The sequence below is a fragment of the Trachurus trachurus genome (genome assembly GCF_905171665.1).
Source record: "Trachurus trachurus genome assembly, chromosome: 7".
In the NCBI taxonomy this organism is placed as follows: Eukaryota; Metazoa; Chordata; class Actinopteri; order Carangiformes; family Carangidae; genus Trachurus; species Trachurus trachurus.
This window is the reverse complement of record NC_139901.1, coordinates 2,222,602-2,246,130: the sequence shown is the minus strand read 5'-3', so window position 1 is coordinate 2,246,130 and position 23,529 is coordinate 2,222,602. Positions and strand designations below refer to the sequence as shown.

The window sequence follows — 23,529 nt, the reverse complement described above, 5'->3', positions numbered from 1 at the left end:
GGCACAGAATGTCTGGATGTGTTTGTGTATCTGTGATGGCATGTGTCACACAAACAAGAATTTGTATAATGTTTTCTCCTCCGTGTGTTTGTGTGTGTACCTTCTTAGCCTCGTCCAGCTCTCTCAGCACTTTCTCTTTCTCCTGTCCTTCCTCTGTTAACTGCTCCAACAGCTTCCTGCTTGCAAAACTCGACTCCTGACAGAGTGAAGAGATTACATTTGAATGTCACATGACTCGTTTAAACATTTAGACTCATTTAAACTGTTTATGTACTTCTGCACAAACAGCTGCTCCTCTTCTGATGAAGAATAATGGAGGAATTTCAATTCCTGACAGAAAGTTGCTAAACACAGCCAAGTTTTAAATATGTCAAGTTTTGAACCTTTTGATTAAATGTGGCGTTACAAAATTCATTCACAAAAGCTTCAGTAACCAGAACCACAGAAGCTCCTGCAGTAAGGGCCCTACAGTGAATCCTCATGAGGACTGATAGATCTCTCTGGTCAGGATCATGTGGATCTTAAACTGGATCAGGACCTGGAGCATTTGAAACTCAAAATACAACAAGGGAGGGATCAGTCTGGGGTCTAGAATTATTTTATTCTACTCGTGTTGTTATTTGTAAAAGTGTCAGGGTTGCAGTTTTGATAATGTTTGTATCTTCTGCTGTTGTGTGAGTATCTTACTGTTGAGTGCCATGCATTTTAAGGCTCATGATGTTAATGAAAGGGGGTTAGGGTTCTAAGTTATTACAGTCTATACAGATCCACTGGTTGTAAAGTTAAAGGGATAGTTCAACATTTTGGCAAATTGGCCCATTGCCATAATCGCTATAGTCATAGCAGTAGGTTCGTTACCTTTAATTGTTGGTTGACCGTTGATGCGCGTTGCGTTCAGGGACAGTTTTTCAGCAAGCAGACTCTGTATTTACCCTGTATTTACCTCGAAAACGGCTCAGTTGCGTAACATTCCATTATTATCTCATAGTGTGGTGATTGTGCAGGTCACAACTTGTCCATGAAAGCGTTTTGGAGTTGTTGGATTGTGTATTTGATGAGTTTGATGAGGGAAACCAAGAAATTCCTTCAGCCTCCATAGCATAGCTCTGAGCAGCCTGCCGCTCCGCTCCTCCGTTCTAAAAATAGCTTACACCGATAAATAAAGGTAACGAACCTACTGCTATGACTATAGCAATTATGGCAATGGGCCAATTTGCCAAAATGTTGAACCTTCCCTTTAAAATATATGAATAAATGTGATCCATTGTTGGTTTCAAAGCAGCTCAGTCAGATTTCGAGTGTGTTACCTGCAGCTGAGAGTCCAGGTCGTCCCTCTGAGCTAACAGACTCTCCTGTTCGGCTCGTCTCTGCTGCAGCTCAGCCGTCAGTGCTTCCTGCTGCTCTCTCAACAGATTCATCTCCTGCGTCTTCACCGTCTGGATCTGAACAGCAGATTCAACAACTTTATTTACATCAAGTGACAGAGGATGACTGTAGGGAACAGAAAGTGACGGATGGTGACAGAAGCAGCAGTAGATGACAGTAGGTGACGGTAGATGACGGATAGTGACAGTCAGTGAAAGTCGGTGACAGTGGGTAGGCGTTGCATGACTTCAGATTTTTTAAAGTCGACTCTAAAGTTCTGGAAGTTGAGTCGACGTCGACTAGTCACTGATGACGTCATTCATATTTTTCCCGTCATAAATAAAGTCACAGGAGGAAGGAAATACTTTGCAGTAATCTGTATTCACTGACAGACAGCTCATGCACAGAGCAGCAGGTATAAACAACAAGCTGTAAACCACTTGTTCTTGGTAAAATACACTCCTAGAAGTGCTACTGTTCATTAAACAATTAGGGAGGAAAATGATGACACACAGTCCTGCTCAGTCACAGTTTCACTCAGTTTTTGTTTTTCGATCCTGGTTGGTTGGTTGTTGTTATTGTGCGTGACGTAAAGCTGCCAATATGAGTTTTTTTTAATTCAGTGCACTCAGCTGTTGTTTCAAGCGGCTCCCCTCTTGTACTGCCAAAATCACGTGATCAGCAACTAGCCAACGTCATGCTCAAAACGTCATTGTGCAGCAGTAAAGTCGACTAACCGACTAGTCGGCTAGTCTGTGCAACCCCTAGATGACAGTTAGGTGACAGTAGATGATGGATAGTGACAGTAGGTGACAGTAGATGATAAATAGTGACAGTAGATGATAAATAGTGACAGTAGATGACAGTAGATGACCGACAGTGACAGTAGATGACGAATAGTGACAGTAGATGACGAATAGTGACAGTAGGTGACAGTAGATGACCGACAGTGACAGTAGATGACGAATAGTGACAGTAGGTGACAGTAGATGACCGACAGTGACAGTAGATGACGAATAGTGACAGTAGGTGACAGTAGATGACCGACAGTGACAGTAGATGACGAATAGTGACAGTAGATGACAGTAGATGACAGTGGATGATAAATAGTGACAGTAGATGACGAATAGTGACAGTAGGTGACAGTAGATGACGAATAGTGACAGTAGATGACAGTAGATGACCGACAGTGACAGTAGCTGACAGTAGATGACCGACAGTGACAGTAGATGACGAATAGTGAAAGTAGGTGACAGTAGATGACCGACAGCGACAGTAGGTGACATCCATCCATCCATCCATCCATTGTCCGCCGCATTATCCGAGTCCGGGTCGTGGGGGCAGCAGTCGGAGCAGGGATCCCCAGACTTCCCTCTCCCCGGACACTTCCTCCAGCTCTTCCGGGGGGACCCCAAGGCGTTCCCAGGCCAGCCGAGTGACGTAGTCACTCCAGCGTGTCCTGGGTCTTCCTCGGGGCCTCCTCCCGGTGGGACATGCCCGGAGCACCTCACGAGGGAGGCGTCCAGGGGGCATCCGATACAGGTGCCCGAGCCACCTCAGCTGGCTCCTCTCGATGTGGAAGAGCAGCGGCTCTACTCCGAGCTCCTCCCGGGTGACAGAGCTCCTCACCCTATTTCTAAGGGAGCGCCCCGCCACCCTGCGGAGGAAACTCATTTCGGCCGCTTGTATCCGGGATCCCGTTCTTTCGGTCATGACCCAGAGTTCATGACCATAGGTGAGGGTGGGAACGTAGATCGACCTGTAAATCGAGAGCTTTGCCTTTCGGCTCAGCTCCTTCTTCACCACGACGGACCGATACAATGACCGCATTACTGCGGCCGCCGCAACGATCCGCCTGTCGATCTCGCGCTCCGTTCTCCCCTCACTCGTGAACAAGACCCCAAGATACTTAAACTCCTCCACCTGAGGCAGGAACTCTCCCCGACATGGAGGGTGCAAGCCACCTTTTTCCGGTCAAGAACCATGGCCTCGGACTTAGAGGTGCTGATTCTCATCCCAGCTGCTTCACACTCGGCTGCAAACCGCCCCAGTGCATGCTGAAGGTCCTGGCTCGAGGGAGCCAACAAGACCACATCATCCGCAAAAAGTAGAGATGAAATCAAGTGGCTCCCGAACCGTACCCCCTCCGCCTAGAAATTCTGTCCATAAAAATAATGAACAGAACCGGTGACAAAGGGCAGCCCTGCCGGAGTCCAACACGCACCGGGAACAGGTCTGACTTACTGCCGGCAATGCGAACCAAGCTCCTGCTCCGGTCATACAGGGACCGTAAAGCCCTCAGCAGAGGGCCTCCGACCCCATACTCTCGGAGCACCTCCCACAGGATGCCACGTGGGACACGGTCGAAAGCCTTCTCCAAGTCCACAAAACACATGTGGACTGGTTGGGCAAACTCCCATGCGCCCTCGAGCACCCTGCGGAGGGTGTAGAGCTGGTCCAGCGTTCCACGGCCAGGGCGAAAACCGCATTGTTCCTCCTGAATCCGAGGTTCGACTATCGGCCGAATTCTCCTCTCCAGCACCCTGGAATAGACTTTCCCCGGGAGGCTGAGGAGTGTGATCCCCCGGTAGTTGGAACACACCCTCCGGTCCCCCTTTTTGAAGAGAGGGACCACCACCCCGGTCTGCCAGTCCAGAGGCACTGTCCCCGACTGCCACACGATGCTGCAGAGGCGTGTCAGCCACGACAGCCTCACAACATCCAGAGACTTGAGGTACTCAGGGCGGATCTCATCCACCCCCGGTGCCTTGCCACTGAGGAGCTTCCGGACTACCTCAGTGACTTCAGCTTGGGTGATGAATGAATCAACCTCTGAATCCTCAGCCTCTGCTTCCTCGACGGAAGGCGTTTCAGTGGGATTGAGGAGATCCTCGAAGTATTCCTTCCACCGCCCGACGATATCCCCAGTCGAGGTCAACAGCTCCCCTCCTCCACTGTAAACAGTGTTGGCGGAGCACTGCTTCCCCCTCCTGAGGCGCCGGATGGTTTGCCAGAATTTCCTCGAGGCTGACCGGTAGTCCTCCTCCATGGCCTCCCCGAACTTTTCCCAGACCCGAGTTTTTGCTTCCGTGACCGCCCGGGCTGCAGTCCGCTTGGCTTGCCGGTACCCGTCAGCTGCCTCGGGGGTCCCCCGAGCTAGCCAGGCTCGGTAGGACTCCTTCTTCAGCTTGACGCCATCCCTTACTTCCGGTGTCCACCACCGGGTTCGGGGATTGCCGCCGCGACAGGCGCCGGAGACCTTACGGCCGCAGTAGGTGACAGTAGATGATAAATAGTGACAGTAGATGACGAATAGTGACAGTAGGTGACAGTAGATGACCGACAGTGACAGTAGGTGACAGTAGATGATAAATAGTGACAGTAGATAACCGACAGTGACAGTAGGTGACAGTAGATGACGAATAGTGACAGTAGGTGACTGGCAGTGACAGTAGTGACAGTAGATGATAAATAGTGACAGTAGATGACAGTAGATGACCGACAGTGACAGTAGATGACAGTAGATGACCGACAGTGACAGTAGGTGACAGTAGGTGAGAGCAGATGACAGTGGATGTGTTTGAGTCAGACAGTTAAAGGGACAACCAGGAGTTTTGGAAAAGCGAAGCGTTTTCCCACTACATTTATGAGCCTCCGTGCACACAGTGAAATTCTTTGACCAGCGCAAGACAGACTCATGTTTTCATTCATCAAAACGATATATTTATCGAAAATGGACCCAAGTGTGGGTAACGTAGATTCTTCCACATTAATATGAGACTTTTTTATTGTCACGGAATTTTTCGTTCTGCTCCTCATTGTCCCTTTAAGTCAGCAGATGTCTTGGTTTACTTAGAACATAAACTGTACTCTAGTTGGGCCTACTTCTATATAAACTCCATCTCTAATGACCCAAGGTTGCTTTTAAGGGCCTGATCAGAGTATGGTGTTCTCTAGAAGGTTATCTTCAGAAACAATCAACAGCAACAATGGACGTTCTAGGAACCTAGATTAGGTTCAGACCATCGATCTAAAGGTGAGGCTCTACCTAGGTGTTCTGCTTTAACCCCAGATATAATTATCTGTTCAAGAGCGCACAGATTAGTCCTCAGAGCACTGTTCTCCTGTGAGATGGGTTATAGTTCCATACTCAGTAAGGTGTTCACTTAGAAACACAGTTCTGTAAATGCAACAACACTGTAGATCACAACTGCGCTAGATACGAGGATATTTGGCGTTTGAAAACTAAATGTGTGTTAGGTTCTACAGCAGCTAGGCTGTTGCTCAGGGAAAGGACAAAACTGGTATTTGACTCTATCCAGGGCCGCTCTGTTCATACAAACCAACAGACTGCTGTTTCTGAGGTTAGGTGTTAGGTTAGTCCCTCAGAGACTGTGTTGGGTCTATGTTAGCTTCTCCAGCTAGCAGCTAGGTTAGTCCATTTGGAAGGCGACCTTGTTGATGATGATGTCCAGGTTTGTTACCTGTTCTAGAGCTGCTAGGTTTGTCCTCAGTGCATCGTTCTCTTGCAGGATGTTGTCCACCTGCTCCTGACTGACCGCGCTCTGATTGGCTACCTGCGGTGCCAGCGAGCCACAGGCAGGGCGCAGCAGAGAGAACCAAGAGAAAGGACCGCAAACAAGGAAAACATTTTTAAAAAGTAAGCAAGAAAGACAAAGAATGAATAAGAAACGACCAAAACAAGAGAAGCAGGACATAAACATAAACAGAGAGACACCCAAAACAACACAAACATAAAGGTAGGAATAAGAAGACAAAGAGGAGGATAAGAGAACAGAGCAGATCAGACATACAGCTCGGCCGGTATCCAGAGAAACAAACAGCAGGCTAGCCCGCTGCCAGAGTGATATTGGAAAACATATTTGTTTTTTCTGTCATATGAAAGGGCTGGGTGAGAAAAATCAATGTGTATCATTGAGCTCTGCCTCCCTCTCTCCACACGAGTCATTAGTTTTACCTCCCGAAAACAGTTCTCGGTGAATAGGAATCAATTTTTCAAGATCAATTCACTCTGGCAGCGAAACGCCGTCACAGTAAAGAGGCAAAACAAAGTAGGAGTTCCTCCGGTCGTCGGTGTTAGTTCCTCATTCCTCCCAACAGTCTTCGCTCCCTCCCGCTTTTCCCTTGTCTCCTCATCTCCTTTTACTTTGCGCTTGTTCAAACATCCTGATCAGAACTTTACTGATTCCAATCTTGAGACAAATTATGCAAAGAAACCAACAGAAATCCTTTTGACAATTGCTAAGAAATGTATTGCAATAAAGTGGAAATCAGACGCCCCTCTTCCAATTAAAATGTCCTCTAGAGAAAGTAACTTATTGGATGCAGAAAAAAAAGTAAGACACAAAATATGGCAACCATTTTTAATTTATATGGGAAATCTGCCAGCACACCAGATTGACTAATTTTGACTAATGTATTTGAGTTTGGCTTGGCATAACCTATGAGTAGTGATGCTACCCTTTGTCTCTCTCTGTATCTTTGATTATTGCATAATGTATTTTATTTATTCATTTATTACTATTATTATTATTCTTGTTTTTATTTATTTATTTTTAATTATTATTTTTTTATGTTTCTATTTTACTTTGCCATCTTGTGGATATTGAGTTTTTCCTTGTTTTGATTTTGTTGATTCAGTTTGTAAATGGAATTTTGTTCTTGTTCTTGAAAAAATCAAAAATCAAATACCAAAAAAAAAAAAAAAATACAACAACATCCTGATCAGTATGGAGCTACACTACACTCGTGCTGAACCTGAGATCACAAAAACCTCCTCCCTGCTCCGAGTCGATGTTCACAGGTTCTAGCAGCAAAACGCCAGTGTAAGTGAGCATCAGGTGGTCAGTTAAGAGTGTGTGTTGTACCTGGTCTTTCAGAGTGTGCAGAGCCAGTTCGTGCTCTTTCTCCTTGCTCTGCAGCTGCTCTCTCAGCTCTGCTGTCAGCTGAACACAAACACAGGTCACTCAGTCTCACAGCAGTTAACACAACAGATTCAGATCAGAGCTGAAACACCCTGGTACAGAAAAAAAAAAGATATTTTTCTTTGAAGTTGGCATGCTAAGTAAGTAAAGATGTGTGTTCCTGAGGTCTGACCTGATTGGCTGTCATGAGGTCTGACTGTAGTTTCTGGTTGCGGAGGTTCATGGCCTTCAGCTCCTCCTCTTTCCTCTGGTTGATCTCATCAATCTTTGTCCTACAGACACACAGACAAACAACAACAGTCTCACACCTGCTGTAGCATAAGAACAAAAAGACTGTACTGTCAACACACATTGTGACCTACAGTAGAGTAAAACAACATCAACAGAGTGTTAGCTATACAAGCTGTTGGAACATAATAATAGGAATAGCTACAGTAGAAGGAGTATTAATGACAGTAGTGCTGTTTTTTTATGCTCTCTTTTAATTTCTCTTATTTCTATTTCTGTAGCACTTTTGTTATTGTTGGTTCAATATAAAATAAAATAAATCATTATTTTATATTTTATAGTATATGTGAACAGGTGACATTCTCTTATGTCCAAAACAAATTTATCCTAAGGGATACAAGATTGAAAACAACTGCTAATTTAGATGACTTTCAAATGTACTTCATTTTAAAATAAACTTTACTCGAAGACGTTGCCCAAAAAATACAGGGTTTCTGGAATAATGTTCAAAAGGAGATTAAACAGATTCTGGGTATTCATTTCCCTTTGGAACCAGCACTTTACATTCTGGGTAGAATTCCAGACACTATGACAGATAAAACTTCAAAATCTTTGCTGAGAATCCTTCTGATAGCGAAAAAGACTCTAACAGCTTCCTGGTTAAAGGCACAGCCTCTCAGCATAACGCAGTGGAGAGACAGGGTAAACCATATGTTCATCATGGAGAAAATCACAGCATGACTACAGCTGAAAACAGACTTGATGGTCATTAATACAGGCAATGCCAGAACTCTAGTCACCCCCCCTTTTCTTTCTTTCTTTCTTTCTTTCTTTCTTTCTTTCTTTCTTTCTTTCTTTCTTTCTTTCTTTCTTTCTTTCAATTATTATCATTACAACATTGTATTTGTTTTTGTTTTACTCACTTGTAAAGTACTTTTGCTAATGTTGAACGCAGGTCAAGGTAAATAGAAGGTGAGGAATGGACTATGGGAAATATGTTGTACAAGTATAAGAATACTGATTGTTATTTACAAAGATCTAGTCCAGAACAAAATCAGAACTTTAAAATAACGTGAAGCAAGTGTAACTGTATATATTATACATCTCCTCAGTATTTGTTGGGTTGGTGTTTGTGTGTATATGTTTCAAATAAAAAAATTGTTCCAAAAATAAAAACTTTACTCGTACACTCTTCTATGAATAACTAGCTAACTGTGCTGTGTATTGACACTGCGCTGTCCATGGTGCTGAAGTCACAGAAACTCCTGATTTGACATTAACATGTATCCAGAGCAAATATCAAGTTGTCTTCGGACCTAACTAATAAAGGTTCCTGGAACTTTCGCGGCTTAAAGGGATAGTTCACCCAAAATTAAAATTGCACTCATTATCTACTCACCCTCATGTGGACTACGGGCTGGGAGAAGTTTCAGAGTCCTTCGTGGCTTCTCTGAGTTACAGGGGGTCTCGACGTAGCAGTGCATGTCAATATGACGGTTGCAAATGGATACCAACTGTCTTCGTAACAAAAAGACACACCAAAAAACATCCAAATACCTCCATGCTGCTCGTATGTAATGTCCATCTTGTATTGAAGCCCCGAAATGCGAAATTGTCCCGAAAAAAAATTAAATAAGTCTATATTTCAAGCTTGTTTTGTAGCGGAAGCTTCTCGAAGCTCCTCTTCCCGGTTCGTCCAAATGTGATGAACTGGGACTTATTTTTTTATTTTTTCAGGACAATTTCGCATTTCGGGGCTTCAACATTACATACGAGCAGCATGGAGGTATTTGGATGTTTTTTGGTGTGTCTTTTTGTTATGAAGACAGTTGGTATCGATTTGCAACCGTTACATGGACATGCACTGCTACGCCGAGACCCCCTGTAACTCAGAGAAGCCACGGAGGACTCTGAAACTTCTCCCAGCCCTTAGTCGACATGAGGGTGAGTAGATAATGAGTGAAATTTCAATTTTGGGTGAACTATTCCTTTAAGAGATGCATGTGGACATGTGGTCGCTCTTGCGTATCCATGTTAAATTGCCACTGTTTCGGCAGCAGCAGCAGCAGCAGCAGTAGTAGTAGTAAAAGGTGCATGTCTGACCTGCTGTCGTTGTACAGAGCCTCCTTCTCTCCCTGCAGACGCTGAAAACTGCAGGAAGACACAAACAGAAACTGATCATCCATCAGTCTGTGTTTAAACTTCAGATACAAACACTTCTGCTTTAAATAAACACTGTGACTGGTGTTCACTGTCAAACAGCAAAGTCAAGGGCTCTCACCTCTCCTGCTTCTTCTTTAACTTGTCAGACAGCTGGAGGAGAGTCGGACACACACAAGTCACAATTCAAAGCTGCTGTCCATATTCCATAAACTTATTAAATATGTTTGAAGCTACAAATGCATATATGTAACTATCTCAGTGGATCAGCAGATTAAAGGGATAGTTCAGCTGTTTTTGAAGAAGTCCTGTCTCAAAATAATACACCAGTTCAAGAGTACGATCTAAAGTTAAAGAAAATTACAATGCATCAGCTGGTCGACCTTTCTCCTGCATCTAGTATACTTAATGGGCATTTGTAGCTCATACAACACCACTTCAAAAAAGCTGAACTATCCCTTTAATCAATCAATCAATCACTGACATCTCCTTTTTGGGCTTTACCTTTGTAATCTCTTCCTGCAATTTGGTGATTTCAGCCTGTTTGGAGGCCTGCAGGCAGACAAGAGAGAGTCAGGTGAACAACACAGAGACACACACACACTCACTCTCCAGTAGTGATGTCACTCAGATCAGTCGTAGTTGGTGATTGTGTTGTTCCTCATATTCTGACCCCCGAAACATACAGATATATGGAGGACATACAGATAAACGCCACATTTAACCCTGACATCAAGAATAAATATTTAACACAATTAACACATTTCCAACAGGGTCACTAAAGCAGATGAATGGGAGCTCTGTATATGTAGAAAGAATGTCAGAGCTGTTGTGCTGAATGATTAATGGGGTCCCTCACTGTACATTTCATGTGGAGCTACAGAAGAGAAGCAGTTCACGTTCCCCAGAACAGTAGGAAGCAGTGTGGTCACTTCACTACCATCTGATGATTATCTTTACATGTTGGAAATATTCATCCATGTATAAGGAGAGCTGCTCTATTGTTGAACCATACAAACCTCCACATAATGAAGACAAGACAGTAAAAGTGGTGAACCAATGAGAAGAAGGAAAGTATTAAAGGGGACATATTGTGAAAATATCACTTTTTTTTTTTTTTAAAGGTCCCATATTATTAAAAACATGTTTTTTCTGGTCTCTACATAGCTGGTCCTCCTTGAGCCTATGAGGAAAGCAAACAGGTCCTGCATCGACTCTGCAGCCCACCCACTGGTAAAACGGCACTTATACAGGCTCCTGTGGTGATGTAACGACAGGAGTAGGCCGGCCCAGAGCGATTGATATCATGTGGTCACCACGTGACCGCGCTGGTGGCGACATCAAAAGCTGTCGCCACTCTGTCAATCGCTCTGGCCATAGCGATACATCCACCCGTAAACATTAGCGCATGCTAGCGTTAGCCACATCCTCTCCCTGAGAGGGGCGTGTAACAGGCAAGACAGGCGTTGACAGACGGAGCTCATTAGCATCTAAAGGTGCAGGCACTGGAACAGCTTGTTCTCAGTAGAGCTCATTTGAGCGACTTTTAGACAGCGGACATTCAGGACCACAGATCAGTTTGGGGCAATACATTTTGAATACAGTGTAGTTGGACGTCTGACAGCTGTGTGAAATTGATTAAAAAGAGTATAATATGGGATCTTTAAGTATATTTTTGGGGCTTTTTATTGCCTTTAATCAATAGCACAGTCGAGAGAGAGACAGGAAATGGGGAGGCAGAGAGGGGGGAATGACATGCAGGAAAGGGCTGCCTGGTGCGGGATTTGAACCGGGGCCGCCTGCAGTGAGGACTGTAGCCTCAACATGGGGCGACAGCTCTACCAAGTGAGCTAAACAGCGCCCAGAAATATCACTTTTTAAAGGCTCTTTAACATATATTTAGGTGTTTGTCTTGCCTTCCAGCCCCCAAAATGTGAGCATTGACAAAAAAATCTGTAATTTTCAGGCTCCCTAGGTTGAAATCCATGTGGTTTTCCGAGCTGTTCCCTAGGTTATCTGACAATGATGTAACTAGTTTTTAAATTTGCATAATACCATAGAAGGGATGGGGCGGGGCAAGCAGTGGTTCATTTGCATTTAAATGGACAGACACTGAAAGCAGCCGTTCTGAACAGGACTGTTTAGAGAGGATGAAAAGAGCTGTGATGTTTGATCCTTGGGGGATTTTGACCGAAGCATGTCACAGACATGTCTTTAAGACATCTGGGAACCATTTTAATTTGTGGAAAAGAGGCAGAATATGTCTCCTTTAATAATATAAATCTGCCATCTTCTCAGTTATTGCTGATGTGAAATGCATGCTGGGACACTTGTCTTGCCCAAGGACTTGAGCTGGGACAGAAAAGTGTTGTAACAAAACACTGTGTATCATCATGTTCACAGTCAGAGTGAAAACTGGAGCTCAGTCAGATCTGTTGTGGCTTTAAAAGAAACTGAAGTAAAAAAAAAAAAAAAAACTGAATTAATAATAAAAACTGTTTTCTACTCTGTGTTTAATGTTGTCTGACAGAGAAACTGTAATTATCTTCAAGTCTTGTTTGTTTCCAGTGAAGTGTTTGGGGGCATTTAAAAAGCACTGTATAATAAAACACCAGCGTGGTGTGTTTGCAGTGGCCAGCTGCTCCTGAGGGAACACTGTGGACGAGATGACACAGTTAGAGAGAGGCGGGCTCCTGTCGGCCGGGTACATGCTGACATTTCACCGCTGCTCGCCAGCTGCCCTTCATGTTCTTGTCATGAATTAATTAGTTCCCTCTCTCACGCACAACATGTGGCCACTTCGTCTGCCACCATTTTGACTTTCCGGACTCTGAGGCCGGTGGGGACGGTAACAACAGCGCTGATGTACAGATGTTGCGGTTTAACAACTGGAAGTGAGAAGAGCGATGAGATGAGTGATCTGCTTCTTTCTTTTTTTTTTTAACCTTAGATACAAGTCAAATGTTCCATCTGGAGAGCTGGACGGACTTATTCTGTGTTTGTTATTATCTGGACAAACAGCTGCTGAACAAAAGGACACATCTGTAAAACAATGAAAACACACTCGGCACTCGCTCCTCCCGGCAGGAGAACTTGATCCATTAGCTGCAATAAAAATTTCAGCCACAAAGAGCCACATCAATAAATCATTGTCATGTTTCAGGCGTGTTCGGTGTGTGTGTGGGGGTCGAGCAACATGCTCAAAGAAAGACTGAGTGTCCCCTAGGGGCCCAAACCTGCAGAGTTCTGCAAGGTATTTTTACTGTGTGAACCAGGGCCCAGTTGTTCAAAAGGTCATCTGATCAGATTTTGGATAATGGATGGGATAAAATCTTGAAAATGGGTTGTTCAAAACTAAAAACTGATTCTAAAATCAGATTAGATCACATAATCCAATCTTGGTTTTAATCTGGATCAAACTCAGTTTGCGTTGTTCAAAACTTTTTAGTAGAATCAGCAAAACTTTGATCCAAAAAATCTGGATTATTCTGATCCCGGCAGTTTGGTGGATTCAAGGTAGATTTCAGGAACAAAATGTCATTTAAATTAAATTCAAACAATATTTATAAAGTAGTATATACATATATTGATTTATATTTTGCACCTGATTTTTAAACCATAACAGTGATGAGTAATTAAAGTAAGCTTTTCCCCAACTACTGGATAATTAAATAAAATTAGAATTTTGGAGTTTGAATTTTGAAATTTGAAGTCTGACTTCACAATGTATTTGACTAATCTGTACTGTATATTTGCTTCTTTTAAAAAAAAATTTATATATATAATATATAAAATTGCCAGACTAGATGGGGTCTGGCTGTTTAAAATACATTGAGGAAACAACGAAGAGCACAGAAATCAATACATACACCCCATTTTAAAATAAACTCACTCTGAGTGAGTCCATGCTGCTGTTCTACCTGTTCTCAGCCTTCAGTGTGACACACAGTCACATCTAGAGCACTCATTATCTGGATTTGATTTGGTAATCTTAAAAAATTTTGATCTGGATCAGCCTGATCCAATCCAACTTTGCTTTGAACAACTGGGATAAAATTAAGACAGATTAAATGATCCTGGATAGAAAAATGGGATTTTAAAATCTGGACTACTTTGATCCAGATTAAACCTTTTGAGCAACTGGGCCCTGGAATAATGGGTGAAAATGTTCACACTTGTCCTAAACATCCATGGAACAGTTCACACAATGGAAATGACTTCTGTTGCATAGTGATGAGCACTGACAAAAGACATCACAACACTGCAGTCACATGGTTTCACTGTTTTGTTACTGCTTCCTCATCTTCATGGGTCACATGCTCCTCTGACATTACTCAAACAGCTACCAATATAATACAGCAGGGGTCTTCAACGTGTTTAAGGCCAAGGACCCCAACACTGATGGAGAGATGGAGCAGCGATCCCAACTACTGTATATATCGTCTTTCCTCAATTAATAGCCATTATTCCATTAACAGTGGGATCTCATCTAATGGCCAGGGGCATTGATAACACACACAAATAAAGGCTGGCCCCAAACACAGGAAAGGAAAAAAAAAATCCACTGCCTGGGACAAACTGACAAGGATATGATGAGAAAGTGTGTGGACTGTCTGTGTGGACTGTCTGTGAAGACTGGGAGTGAAGCTGCTTCAGAGAGGGACAGCCATGCACCGTCAGAGGGCAGCTCTCTGCTCCGTGTCTGGAGTGCTACAGTGAGACCCAGCTCCGACAGCGCAGTGAGGAAGATGAAGATGAGCTACTGAACAATGAGCTTGGTCACCCATGTGTAAAAATGAACGAAGGGAATTAGAAATAAAGGCCTCTCTCAACTAAAAGCCTGCCTCCAATAAGGGGCTGGGTATCCTGGGCAGTTGTGTAGATAAAGGCCCTGGTTACTATTTGAGGAAATAGTGTATTGTATAAAATTGTGTTTTATATTAAACTGGGCCTAGTGCCATGTATAAACCTGCCTTTTTATTGTGCATTGAATATTAAAGGACAATTCCGGGCAAATTCAACTCGGGGGTGTATTTTCCTACCATTTTAGGTCTAAAAGAAGGAATCTGAAGATTTTCAGTTTAATTGCTCCTGTTTTGCGGTAGTTGTGTCTGTCCCCGCATCGCCACGGCAGCGATGAATGGGAGCAGATGCAAGTTCCGCTGCTTAGGCTGTTTACATCCCTCAAAGCCACAATGTTTTTCCACAGACAGCGTCAGATGGCGACTCAAACATGCACCCAGAAGTTTATTTACTTCAAGCAAGCCGACATGTTTGTAAAGATCTAATTCAAAGTCTCCCGGAGTCTCGCGCGAGATCCAAGTTGCCGTGCTCGGTGTGTTCAGGTGCAGTGGGAGCTACCGTTCGTGTCATAAACACAGGAATATCAACTCCTGACTTGCTTCAAGTGTACATTTTTTTCCACAGACAGCGTCAGGTGGCGACTCAAACATGCACCGAGAAGTTTTTTTTACTTGAAGCAAATCAAGAGTTGATATTCCTGTGTTTATGACACAAACAGTAGCTTTCCCACTGCACCTGAACACACCGAACTTGGGTCTTGCGCGAGACTCCGGGAGACTTTGAATTAGATCCAGTTTTACAAACATGTCGGCTTGCTTGAAGTAAATAAACTTCTGGGTGCATGTTTGAGTCGCCATCTGACGCTGTCTGTGGAAAAAAATTGCGGCTTTGAGGGAGGTAAACAGCCTAAGCAGCAGAACTTCCATCCACTCCCATTCATCGCTGCCGTGGCGATGCGGGGACAGACACAACCACCGCAAAACAGGAGCAATTAAACTGAAAATCTTCAGATTCCTTCTTTTAGACCTAAAATGTTAGGAAAATACACCCCCGAGTTGAATTTGCCCGGAATTGTCTTTTAAGCTATTCAAGTAATACACAGGTTCATATGTTCATGTTTTTATTTTAAACATACAAGTCCAGTGAGGAGGGTGGCCTTGCCACTGCCATTAAAACACACCTTGTTATAACTGATACCGCTGCCAATATCAACAATGTCTGTCAATTGTATGATAATCCTGCAGAAAAGCTATTCAAATTGACATTTTAAACATAAATGTGGAAATGATTTTTCTTTTTAATTGTATAATCAACAAAAAAAGTTTCTTAAATCATGTGCAAGTGACAACAATGCCTTGTAGTTGTACCTGTAACCACACCCAACAGTGACATCACCGTTCACCAGTTCACCTGTACCTGAGCAGCCAGGTGACGAGTGTTTAAGTGCTCTCAAAGTTGATCCAGTCCTCTTTTTTTATGTGTTAAATAAGTGTAAGAACTCAGTCTCTGATCTTCTGACAGCATCAGGGGTAATCAGGATAACAGCGGCCCACGTAGCAGTTTGTGGAAGATCTGGGACTGAGTTATGATGGTGTGAAGCAGTGTGGGGAGGCCACGCTGCTGCAGCATGTAGTTATCTAGCTGTCCTCATTTGCAGGGACACGTTCTCCTGCTCAGTGTGTGTCAGATTGTGTGTGTGTGTGTGTGTGTGTGTGTGTGTGTGTGTGTGTGTGTGTGTGTGTGTGTGTGTGTGTGTGTGTGCTGTACCTCGAGGTTGTGGATCTGCTCCCTCAGCAGCCTCTTCTCCTCCTGCTCGGTGTTCAGTGCCATCTCCAGCTCTGGTCCAAAGCAGTGAGTTATTGGACAGAGAGCAGCCGACCAGCCTAGCGCTGCCTGCTTAGCTACAATCTTCTCTACGCTCTTCTCTGACAGGCCTAAAGGGGGCGCCGCACACAGCAGGGGCAGTCTGTTAGGCCAGACACACACTACACCAGCTCCTCACTCCTAACGCGACGCCTGAAAGCTTATCTCCAGGGGAGGGGGGGGGAGGGGTCTGATCTGAGTCGGGCCTTTTCTGGCTGAGCTGCAAAGTCAATCACACCTGCGAGACATCACCGCGCACTGCTTTATCACGGTGTGTTCACTGACACGTTTATGTGAGCTCTCATACGTTCTCGCCTTCCTATGATGACAGGATGATACATTTGATTCATAATCACCGTTTTGTTTACAAACAGGAAGTGAAGGGAGCCAATAAAAGGGGAAGGTGATATGTAACAAAGTGCTGTCCTGTTCCAATCCCCACTCAGCCACTTACTTCACTTCAAGTGTTTATGTGGAAGACGGGCACTGGGCCTGTTAGTGTGATAAATATTCAATTCTACAAATCCAGTAGATATCTCTGTTTGTCATTTACCTGCAGCTTAAAGGGATAGTTTGACATTTTGGCAAATTCGCCTATTGCCATAATCCCCATAGTCATAGCCGTAGGTTCATTATCAGTGCATGTTGTTTTGAGATCAGCGGGGCAGAGACGCAAGCTGCTCACAATGGTCACACGAACACAACAAAAACAACAAACACAATAGTCGGAGGCGAACGGTACAGGTCCTCTGTCCATTTAGCCTGGCTAACACCAGACCTCATCTCAATGTAGATTGAGATTCGGTCTGGGAACCACCCGTTTTTCGTATTTGAGGCGTGGTTTATGAAAGCCCAGAGCTGTTTATTGGGCGCTATGAATGTCTATCAAATGCGTCTGTCCGTAGCTTAGCCAATCGTATCAATCATACCTAATGACGTACGTAGAGCGACAGAAATCCGATGAGGAAAAAAACGCTAAATGTTGCTCTTTTTTCAAAATAAATTTGCGGCCTAAACTTAAAACACTTTCTAACGCTGCATCGAAAGGTAAAGCGTCTGCCGCCATGTTGGATCGACAAGCTATCAACAAAGTCGCTTCGGTGTGTCGTCATCGTCTTGCTGCCCCCTCCCCCGTTCTGTGATTGGCTCCCTCGTTGAGGGAAAATTGGGTCCATGGTTTCCAGGCTGACTTGCAGAGCGAATAAATTTGCGTGCAAGGCAGCATGGGTAAACCCAGGATTGACCCCAGGATTGTGTATTTGATGAGTTCTGAGGGACAGGGGACCTGTACCATTCACCTCCATTGTGTTCGCTGAGCAGCTCACGTCTCTGCCCCGCAGATCTAAAAACAACATGCACTGATACTTAAACCTACTCATGACTATAGGGATTATGGCAATAGGTGAATTTTCCAAAATGTTGAACTATCCCTTTAACACAAGATAGATGTCAGAATGTTGATCAGTGACACTGACAGTAAATTGCATTAGAGGTCAGAGGTCCGGAGGTAGAAAGCTGTGCTAACTCCACCATCAGTCCTGGATTAATATGAAGATTAAGATGAAGATTCATCCTCAGAGTCAGGTTAACAGGTGTACATTAGTCTCTGCAGCTCTGCCAGATAATCCTGACTTCAGGGCCTATAAACTCAAATGTCATGGGGTGAAAGTCCCGATTTTTCTTTACAACTTCAAATGTGTCTTTGTTTTTGTTTTGTTTATAGTTGTTATCAGTTGCTGTTGTTCACTCGGTCAGTTTGTAGTGTGTGTCTGCCCTGAGCCAGCTAGCTGCTCTACGCTTCAGTAAAGTACAGGCTGCAGGTTGACCATAAATTCTCAAATAAAAAACCAAACACTTGGGCCAACAGGACCAGAAAGTGTCCGATTAAACATTTAGGACAGGTGGGATTACCCGGACTGTAAGGGTAGCAGATTAAAGGGGAAGTTAATGGGGTAGTATTTGAGAATTTACGGTAAGAGGCACCATAAAGAGCCAAACTGGTGTGTTTACATGCGTCACTCTGTGATCAGGGACAAAGTCTCCCAAACATTCAACAGATTTTAGATCAATTCATTGCTGTTACATCCTCTCTGTGACAGTCAACCTGCATAGACATGATACTTAAAAGCCAGAGAGATAATCCAGCACAGTCAATGTTTAACCAGCTCTCTAAAGTGACACTTAAGTTGTTTGACTGCAATAACCAAGGTTGTTTTTGAAATAAAGGATGTAAATCTGTAAATTGCTATGCAAAAGTTGATTTTATTAGGTGTGATATGTTGTGTAAACAGACAAATCAGGAGTAAAATGTGTCAGGTTCATTTTCTGAGTCAGCTCTATGGAAGATTAAAAATGTCTAAATAGAATACAAACTAAAAACGCTTCAATTGCTGATTTTATTGTGATTTTTTCCTGAATTGATTTTGTTTACAATGAGCAAGTATTTTGTAAATTTGAATTGGCTCAATTTGCTTCTATTATTTTCTGACATTCAGCCTAACATCAATGTTCTTATAATGAATAATTAACTATCTGCTTAAAACACAAAACATAAGTCTGATGGCTAAGTTAATAAACAGTCAAATACTCAAATATGCTGAGTTCAGTGTTGAAATAAAACTGAGGAAATAGTAAATATTCCTAATCCTAATAAGATTAATGATTTCATAAATGTATCAACAAATAATTTCAGCTCATTAGTACTGGTTGGTTTCTAGGTGCCTGTGCTGTCAGCTGCATGAGCATATGAATAAAATCATTTGGAGAAGAAATGTTGATTAAACCTCCATTTATGATTGGTTATCTTTAAGCATCAGGTTTCAACTGTGCAGGTTGATTTTCTAACAAACCAGTTTGGTCCTTTAAGGATGTGGTGAGGTTGTTATTGAGCAGATGAAGTGAATAAAGTCTGTTCACTGAGGGACATGATACAACACTCCAGTACAGTGTTCATGTTAATGTTAAAGCTGAAGTCTGGTGATGTTTTATATTTTCCTTCAGATAAACCAATCATATGCCCAGATCCACAGCCCAGTGTTAAAGGGATAGTAGCATTTTTTTAAAGTGGGGTTATATGATCTACAAATAGCCCCTAAGTACTTTAATTGCAGTAGAAGACTCTCTGCACTCCTCCCGTTAGCAACGCCAGCCCATAGTCCTGCCCAGAGATTTACAACATACAGTGTTGTGAACAGACCCAAAGAAACGGCCTATTTTCACAGCCTAAAAGAGGTTTTACCTGAAAAATAAATACACAGTTCCATTGTTCGCTATAATATAATTTTTTCCAGCCCCTCAAAGTGCAGGAAAAACACAGTTTTTATTTGGAACTAACCAACTGCTGATCGGCAGGCGCTTACCCTGGGCGGAGGGATACGTGAGTTGGTTAGGTCCAAATAAAAACTGCGTTTTTCCTTCACTTTGAGGGGCTGGAAAAAATTATATTATAGCGAACAATGGAACTGTGTATTTTTTTCCAGGTAAAACCTCTTTTAGGCCGTGAAAATATGCCGTTTCTTTGGGTCTGTTCACAACACTGTATGTTGTAAATCACTGGGCAGGGCAGAGAGTCTTCTACTGCAATTAAAGTACTTAGGGGCTATTTGTAGATCATATAACCCCACTTTTTTAAAAAAAATGCTACTATCCCTTTAAGTGTGTGAGAGTGTGTGTGTCTCTTGTGAGCCATAGAGCTTTGTCATTACTATAAACAATAGAGAGCCACTTGTTCCTTCATTACTGCAGTTTACTTCAGTAGGAACCACTGAGCTTGGAGTTGGGGGCCACAGACAGAGGGCAGTGTTGAGAGACGCACTAACACACTGTTGGTCGAGTCTAAACATGAAGAATATAGAACACCACCAGACTGATCCTTTACGGGTGACATCATCTAGATTTTTCCCAGAGCCAAACAACAACGATAAAAACTGACTTCATGGCTCAATCATTCATTTGGATGAATGATTTCAACAATGATGAATACAATCTCATGAAATCAACAACATGACGAGTTTTTCCTTCAAAATAAAATCTGAACAGTTTGTGTAGAGTGAAGAGAATAAAGTCCGATCAGCAGGAAGCAAAGCTTATTGTGAAAACTCCTGTTGCTTATCATGAGACATTCAGATGGTTTACTGGTCTGCAAATTAATTACATTTCAAAAGTCATTGAGTAGATAAGAATACCAGAAAAGAACATCAATTAATACATCCATATATTATAGTATAGTTATTTTACATTGTGCTGAACCATTATATGTATTCTTATCTGTATTTATTATTTATCAGTTCATTTTTTTTACTTCCATTAGACCAGAGAGTTAGTGAATATCACATGAAAAAACAGGAGATCTCCTTTTTGGGAAATTCTGTCTGAGTAAGAATCAGTGAGAAGTAGAAACTCACCATGTAGCTGCTTCTCTGTCTGTTCCAGCTGCGTCTCTCTCTGTAAACAACACAGACGGGATAAAATAGAATGACATATTTAACATATACTCATTGATACAAATTATGAAAAGAAAGAATCTGGCATTTGTCACACTCCATAGATCCAGAATGACTGTAAGTTATGATCATATTTTACCAAACACCTCTATGGTGGAAATTTGAGAAATGTAAATGTAAGTCATAATAATGATACAAAATTATGTATTAAAGGGATAGTTCACCTAAAATTCAAATTTCACTCATTATCTACTCACCCTCATGTCAACTAAGAGCTGTGAGAGTCCTCCGTTCCTTCTCTGAGTTACGGGGGGGTCCGCAGCAGTATTTGTCCATATAATGGTTGTCAATGGATACCAACTTTCTTCATCCAAAAAGACACACCAAAAAACATCGAAATACCTCCATACTGCTCGTCTGTAATGTCCCTCTTGTATTGAAGCCCCGACATGAGAAATCGTTCCGAAAAAAATTAAATAAGTCTATATTTTAAGCTTGTTTGTAGCGGAAGCTCCCAGTGTCTCGGTTCACTGCTCTTCCTGTGTCAGTGCAAATCTCGCGTGATTTGCACTGACCGGCGGAACAATTTCTCATGTCGGGGCTTCAATACAAGAGGGACATTACAGACGAGCAGTATGGAGGTATTTGGATGTTTTTTGGTGTGTCTTTTTGGACGAAGAAAGTTGGTATCCATTGACAACCATTATATGGACAAATACTGCTGCGCGGACCCCCCCGTAACTCAGAGAAGGGACGATGGACTCTGAAAATTCTCACAGCTCTTAGTCGACATGAGGGTGAGTAGATAATGAGTGAAATTTTTATTTTGGGTGAACTATCCCTTTAATACAACAAAGTAAATTGAATTTTCTCTGCAACAGTACTACAGCTGCTGTGACAGTGTGTTATCATAGCAACAAAAAGTAAGACTGTGTTGCAAAAATAAAACCAATGTTAATCACCTGTTCCAGTCTCTCATTGGTTCCCTCTGCCAATGGATCCTCCCCTCTCCCTGTGACATCAGAAAGTCCATTGGCACTGGCTGACCCATCAGTCTCTGTGGTAGCACTCTGGTTGCCCTGGGTGACTGCCTGCCTCTGAAGCTCTTTATCGAAGCGCTCCTGGAGAGCTGGAGGGGAATCACACCTCAGTATGATACACAGGTCGACATAACACAGCTGTGTGTGGTGGTGTGCCTCAGGGTTCTTCAGTAGGTCCTCTTTTGTTTGCCGTTTTGTTTTCGTATAGAGTTTGCATTTTAGACAGATTTAAGCAAGTATTTGAGTAAGTATTAAACTATATAATTTTTCATAAAGGAAACTGGATTAGATATTAAGCAGATTTGGTGCATTAAAAATGTGCTTTTAAAATGATTTGACTGTTATTATTATGAAAACCTCAATAAGAACAAAAAAAAAAGAAAGATTATTGAGCCCCTTAACTTTTCGCAACCATTGACGAGTTAACTCGTCACAGCCTGCCGAACGTTCAGGACCATTGACGAGTTAACTCGTCCAAACTGTTTTTTTTTTACAGATTATGATAATAGACACTCGCAGGTACCCTGTGTGTGAATATGGTAGTCCTCTGATATGTAAAACAGTTTTAAACTATAATCAAAACATAATGGTTTTTATAAACTGTGTGATCTTGGTTTTGTTTGAGTAATCGGTCTCCTTGAATGCTGCTCTGGGGACAAAGTGTAGCGTGCTGTACATCTGTCACTACACCGTGCTGCCAACTTTGCGAATCTAGCGACTTTCCAAACCCTCTTGGCAACTTTTTTTTTGTCTAAGGCAACTAGCGACAAATCTAACGACTTTTTCCGGTGCTGTTAGAAATGTTTCTGGTTTGGAGGTTCGGACCTGAAAGCACGTTATCACAGCTGTTTTCACCGTGCAGCGGAGCGGGCGCTGTGCAGCGTTTTTGGAGAAACCGAGCTCTCTTCTTCTCCTTCGTACTCACGAACGAAACGGCGTTTTTGCGAGGAGCACGTTGGAAAGTCACTCTTCAACCACGTGAAAACCGTTTGTTTCTAGGTGATGTAGAGTTCGCTTCGACGTGAGAAAAAAGGTAAACAAATAGCCAAAAACATGTGGTCCGGAGCGGATGTGCTGAGCAATTGACCTCTGGCTAAGCCCCGCCCCCTCCACTCACTCGGACAAACAGTCAACATTCGGTGACAGGCGCTATGGCAGCTGTCACACTAGGAGACATTTCACAGTAGGCAATTGATGATTTTTGGAGCCAGAAAGATTATATATAATTTCAAAGTCACCAAAACTTAACTTAGCTTTACTGCTATGGCTGTCGGTTGCCAACCGATAGCGATGGGCTAATTTCTGTTAGCCTGTCTATGGTGTTTTACATTATAAGTTAGCATTAAGCTAGCGGACTTTATGCTTAGTTGTGATACTGGCTAACATCTAAACATCTCTGACAATATGTTGCCTCAAATACGTTGTTGACTTAACTTAGAACAGATGTAGACATCCTTGTTAATTTTATCCACGTTTAGTTGGTGTTGTGGTCTACCGCATAACTTTATCCAGAGCAGACACTTCAGATGTGGCTTGGAAAAGGTAAAAAAAATCCACCCTGTCGCCCAGCCTCTCGGGACACCTAGTGTCGGAGTTGCATGTACCCCATGCACACCGTTTGACCATTTTAAACTTAAAATGTCAAGAAAAAACATATAAAAACGAATGAAAACTGACTAACTG

The 23,529-nt window shown here is 42.9% G+C and overlaps 1 protein-coding gene across 4 annotated transcripts in view; it reads right to left on the bottom strand.

Annotated features, from left to right (window-relative positions):
• The window catches only part of gripap1 (GRIP1 associated protein 1), a 73,377-nt gene that overhangs the window by 40,071 nt on the left and 9,777 nt on the right, over window positions 1-23,529 (bottom strand). For 2 of the 4 annotated variants that reach the window (XM_083976007.1, XM_083976010.1), the window contains exons 7-17: window positions 21,769-21,935; window positions 20,768-20,807; window positions 16,269-16,435; window positions 10,203-10,250; window positions 9,820-9,851; window positions 9,642-9,689; window positions 7,483-7,582; window positions 7,254-7,331; window positions 5,850-5,942; window positions 1,308-1,442; window positions 101-196 (exon numbers count right to left, since the gene is read on the bottom strand). In XM_083976007.1, the coding sequence (XP_083832133.1) occupies window positions 101-196; window positions 1,308-1,442; window positions 5,850-5,942; window positions 7,254-7,331; window positions 7,483-7,582; window positions 9,642-9,689; window positions 9,820-9,851; window positions 10,203-10,250; window positions 16,269-16,435; window positions 20,768-20,807; window positions 21,769-21,935 (1,004 nt within the window). The remainder of the gene's footprint in view (window positions 1-100; window positions 197-1,307; window positions 1,443-5,849; window positions 5,943-7,253; window positions 7,332-7,482; window positions 7,583-9,641; window positions 9,690-9,819; window positions 9,852-10,202; window positions 10,251-16,268; window positions 16,436-20,767; window positions 20,808-21,768; window positions 21,936-23,529) is intronic. The other 2 variants (XM_083976009.1, XM_083976008.1) reach the window with 2 other exon arrangements.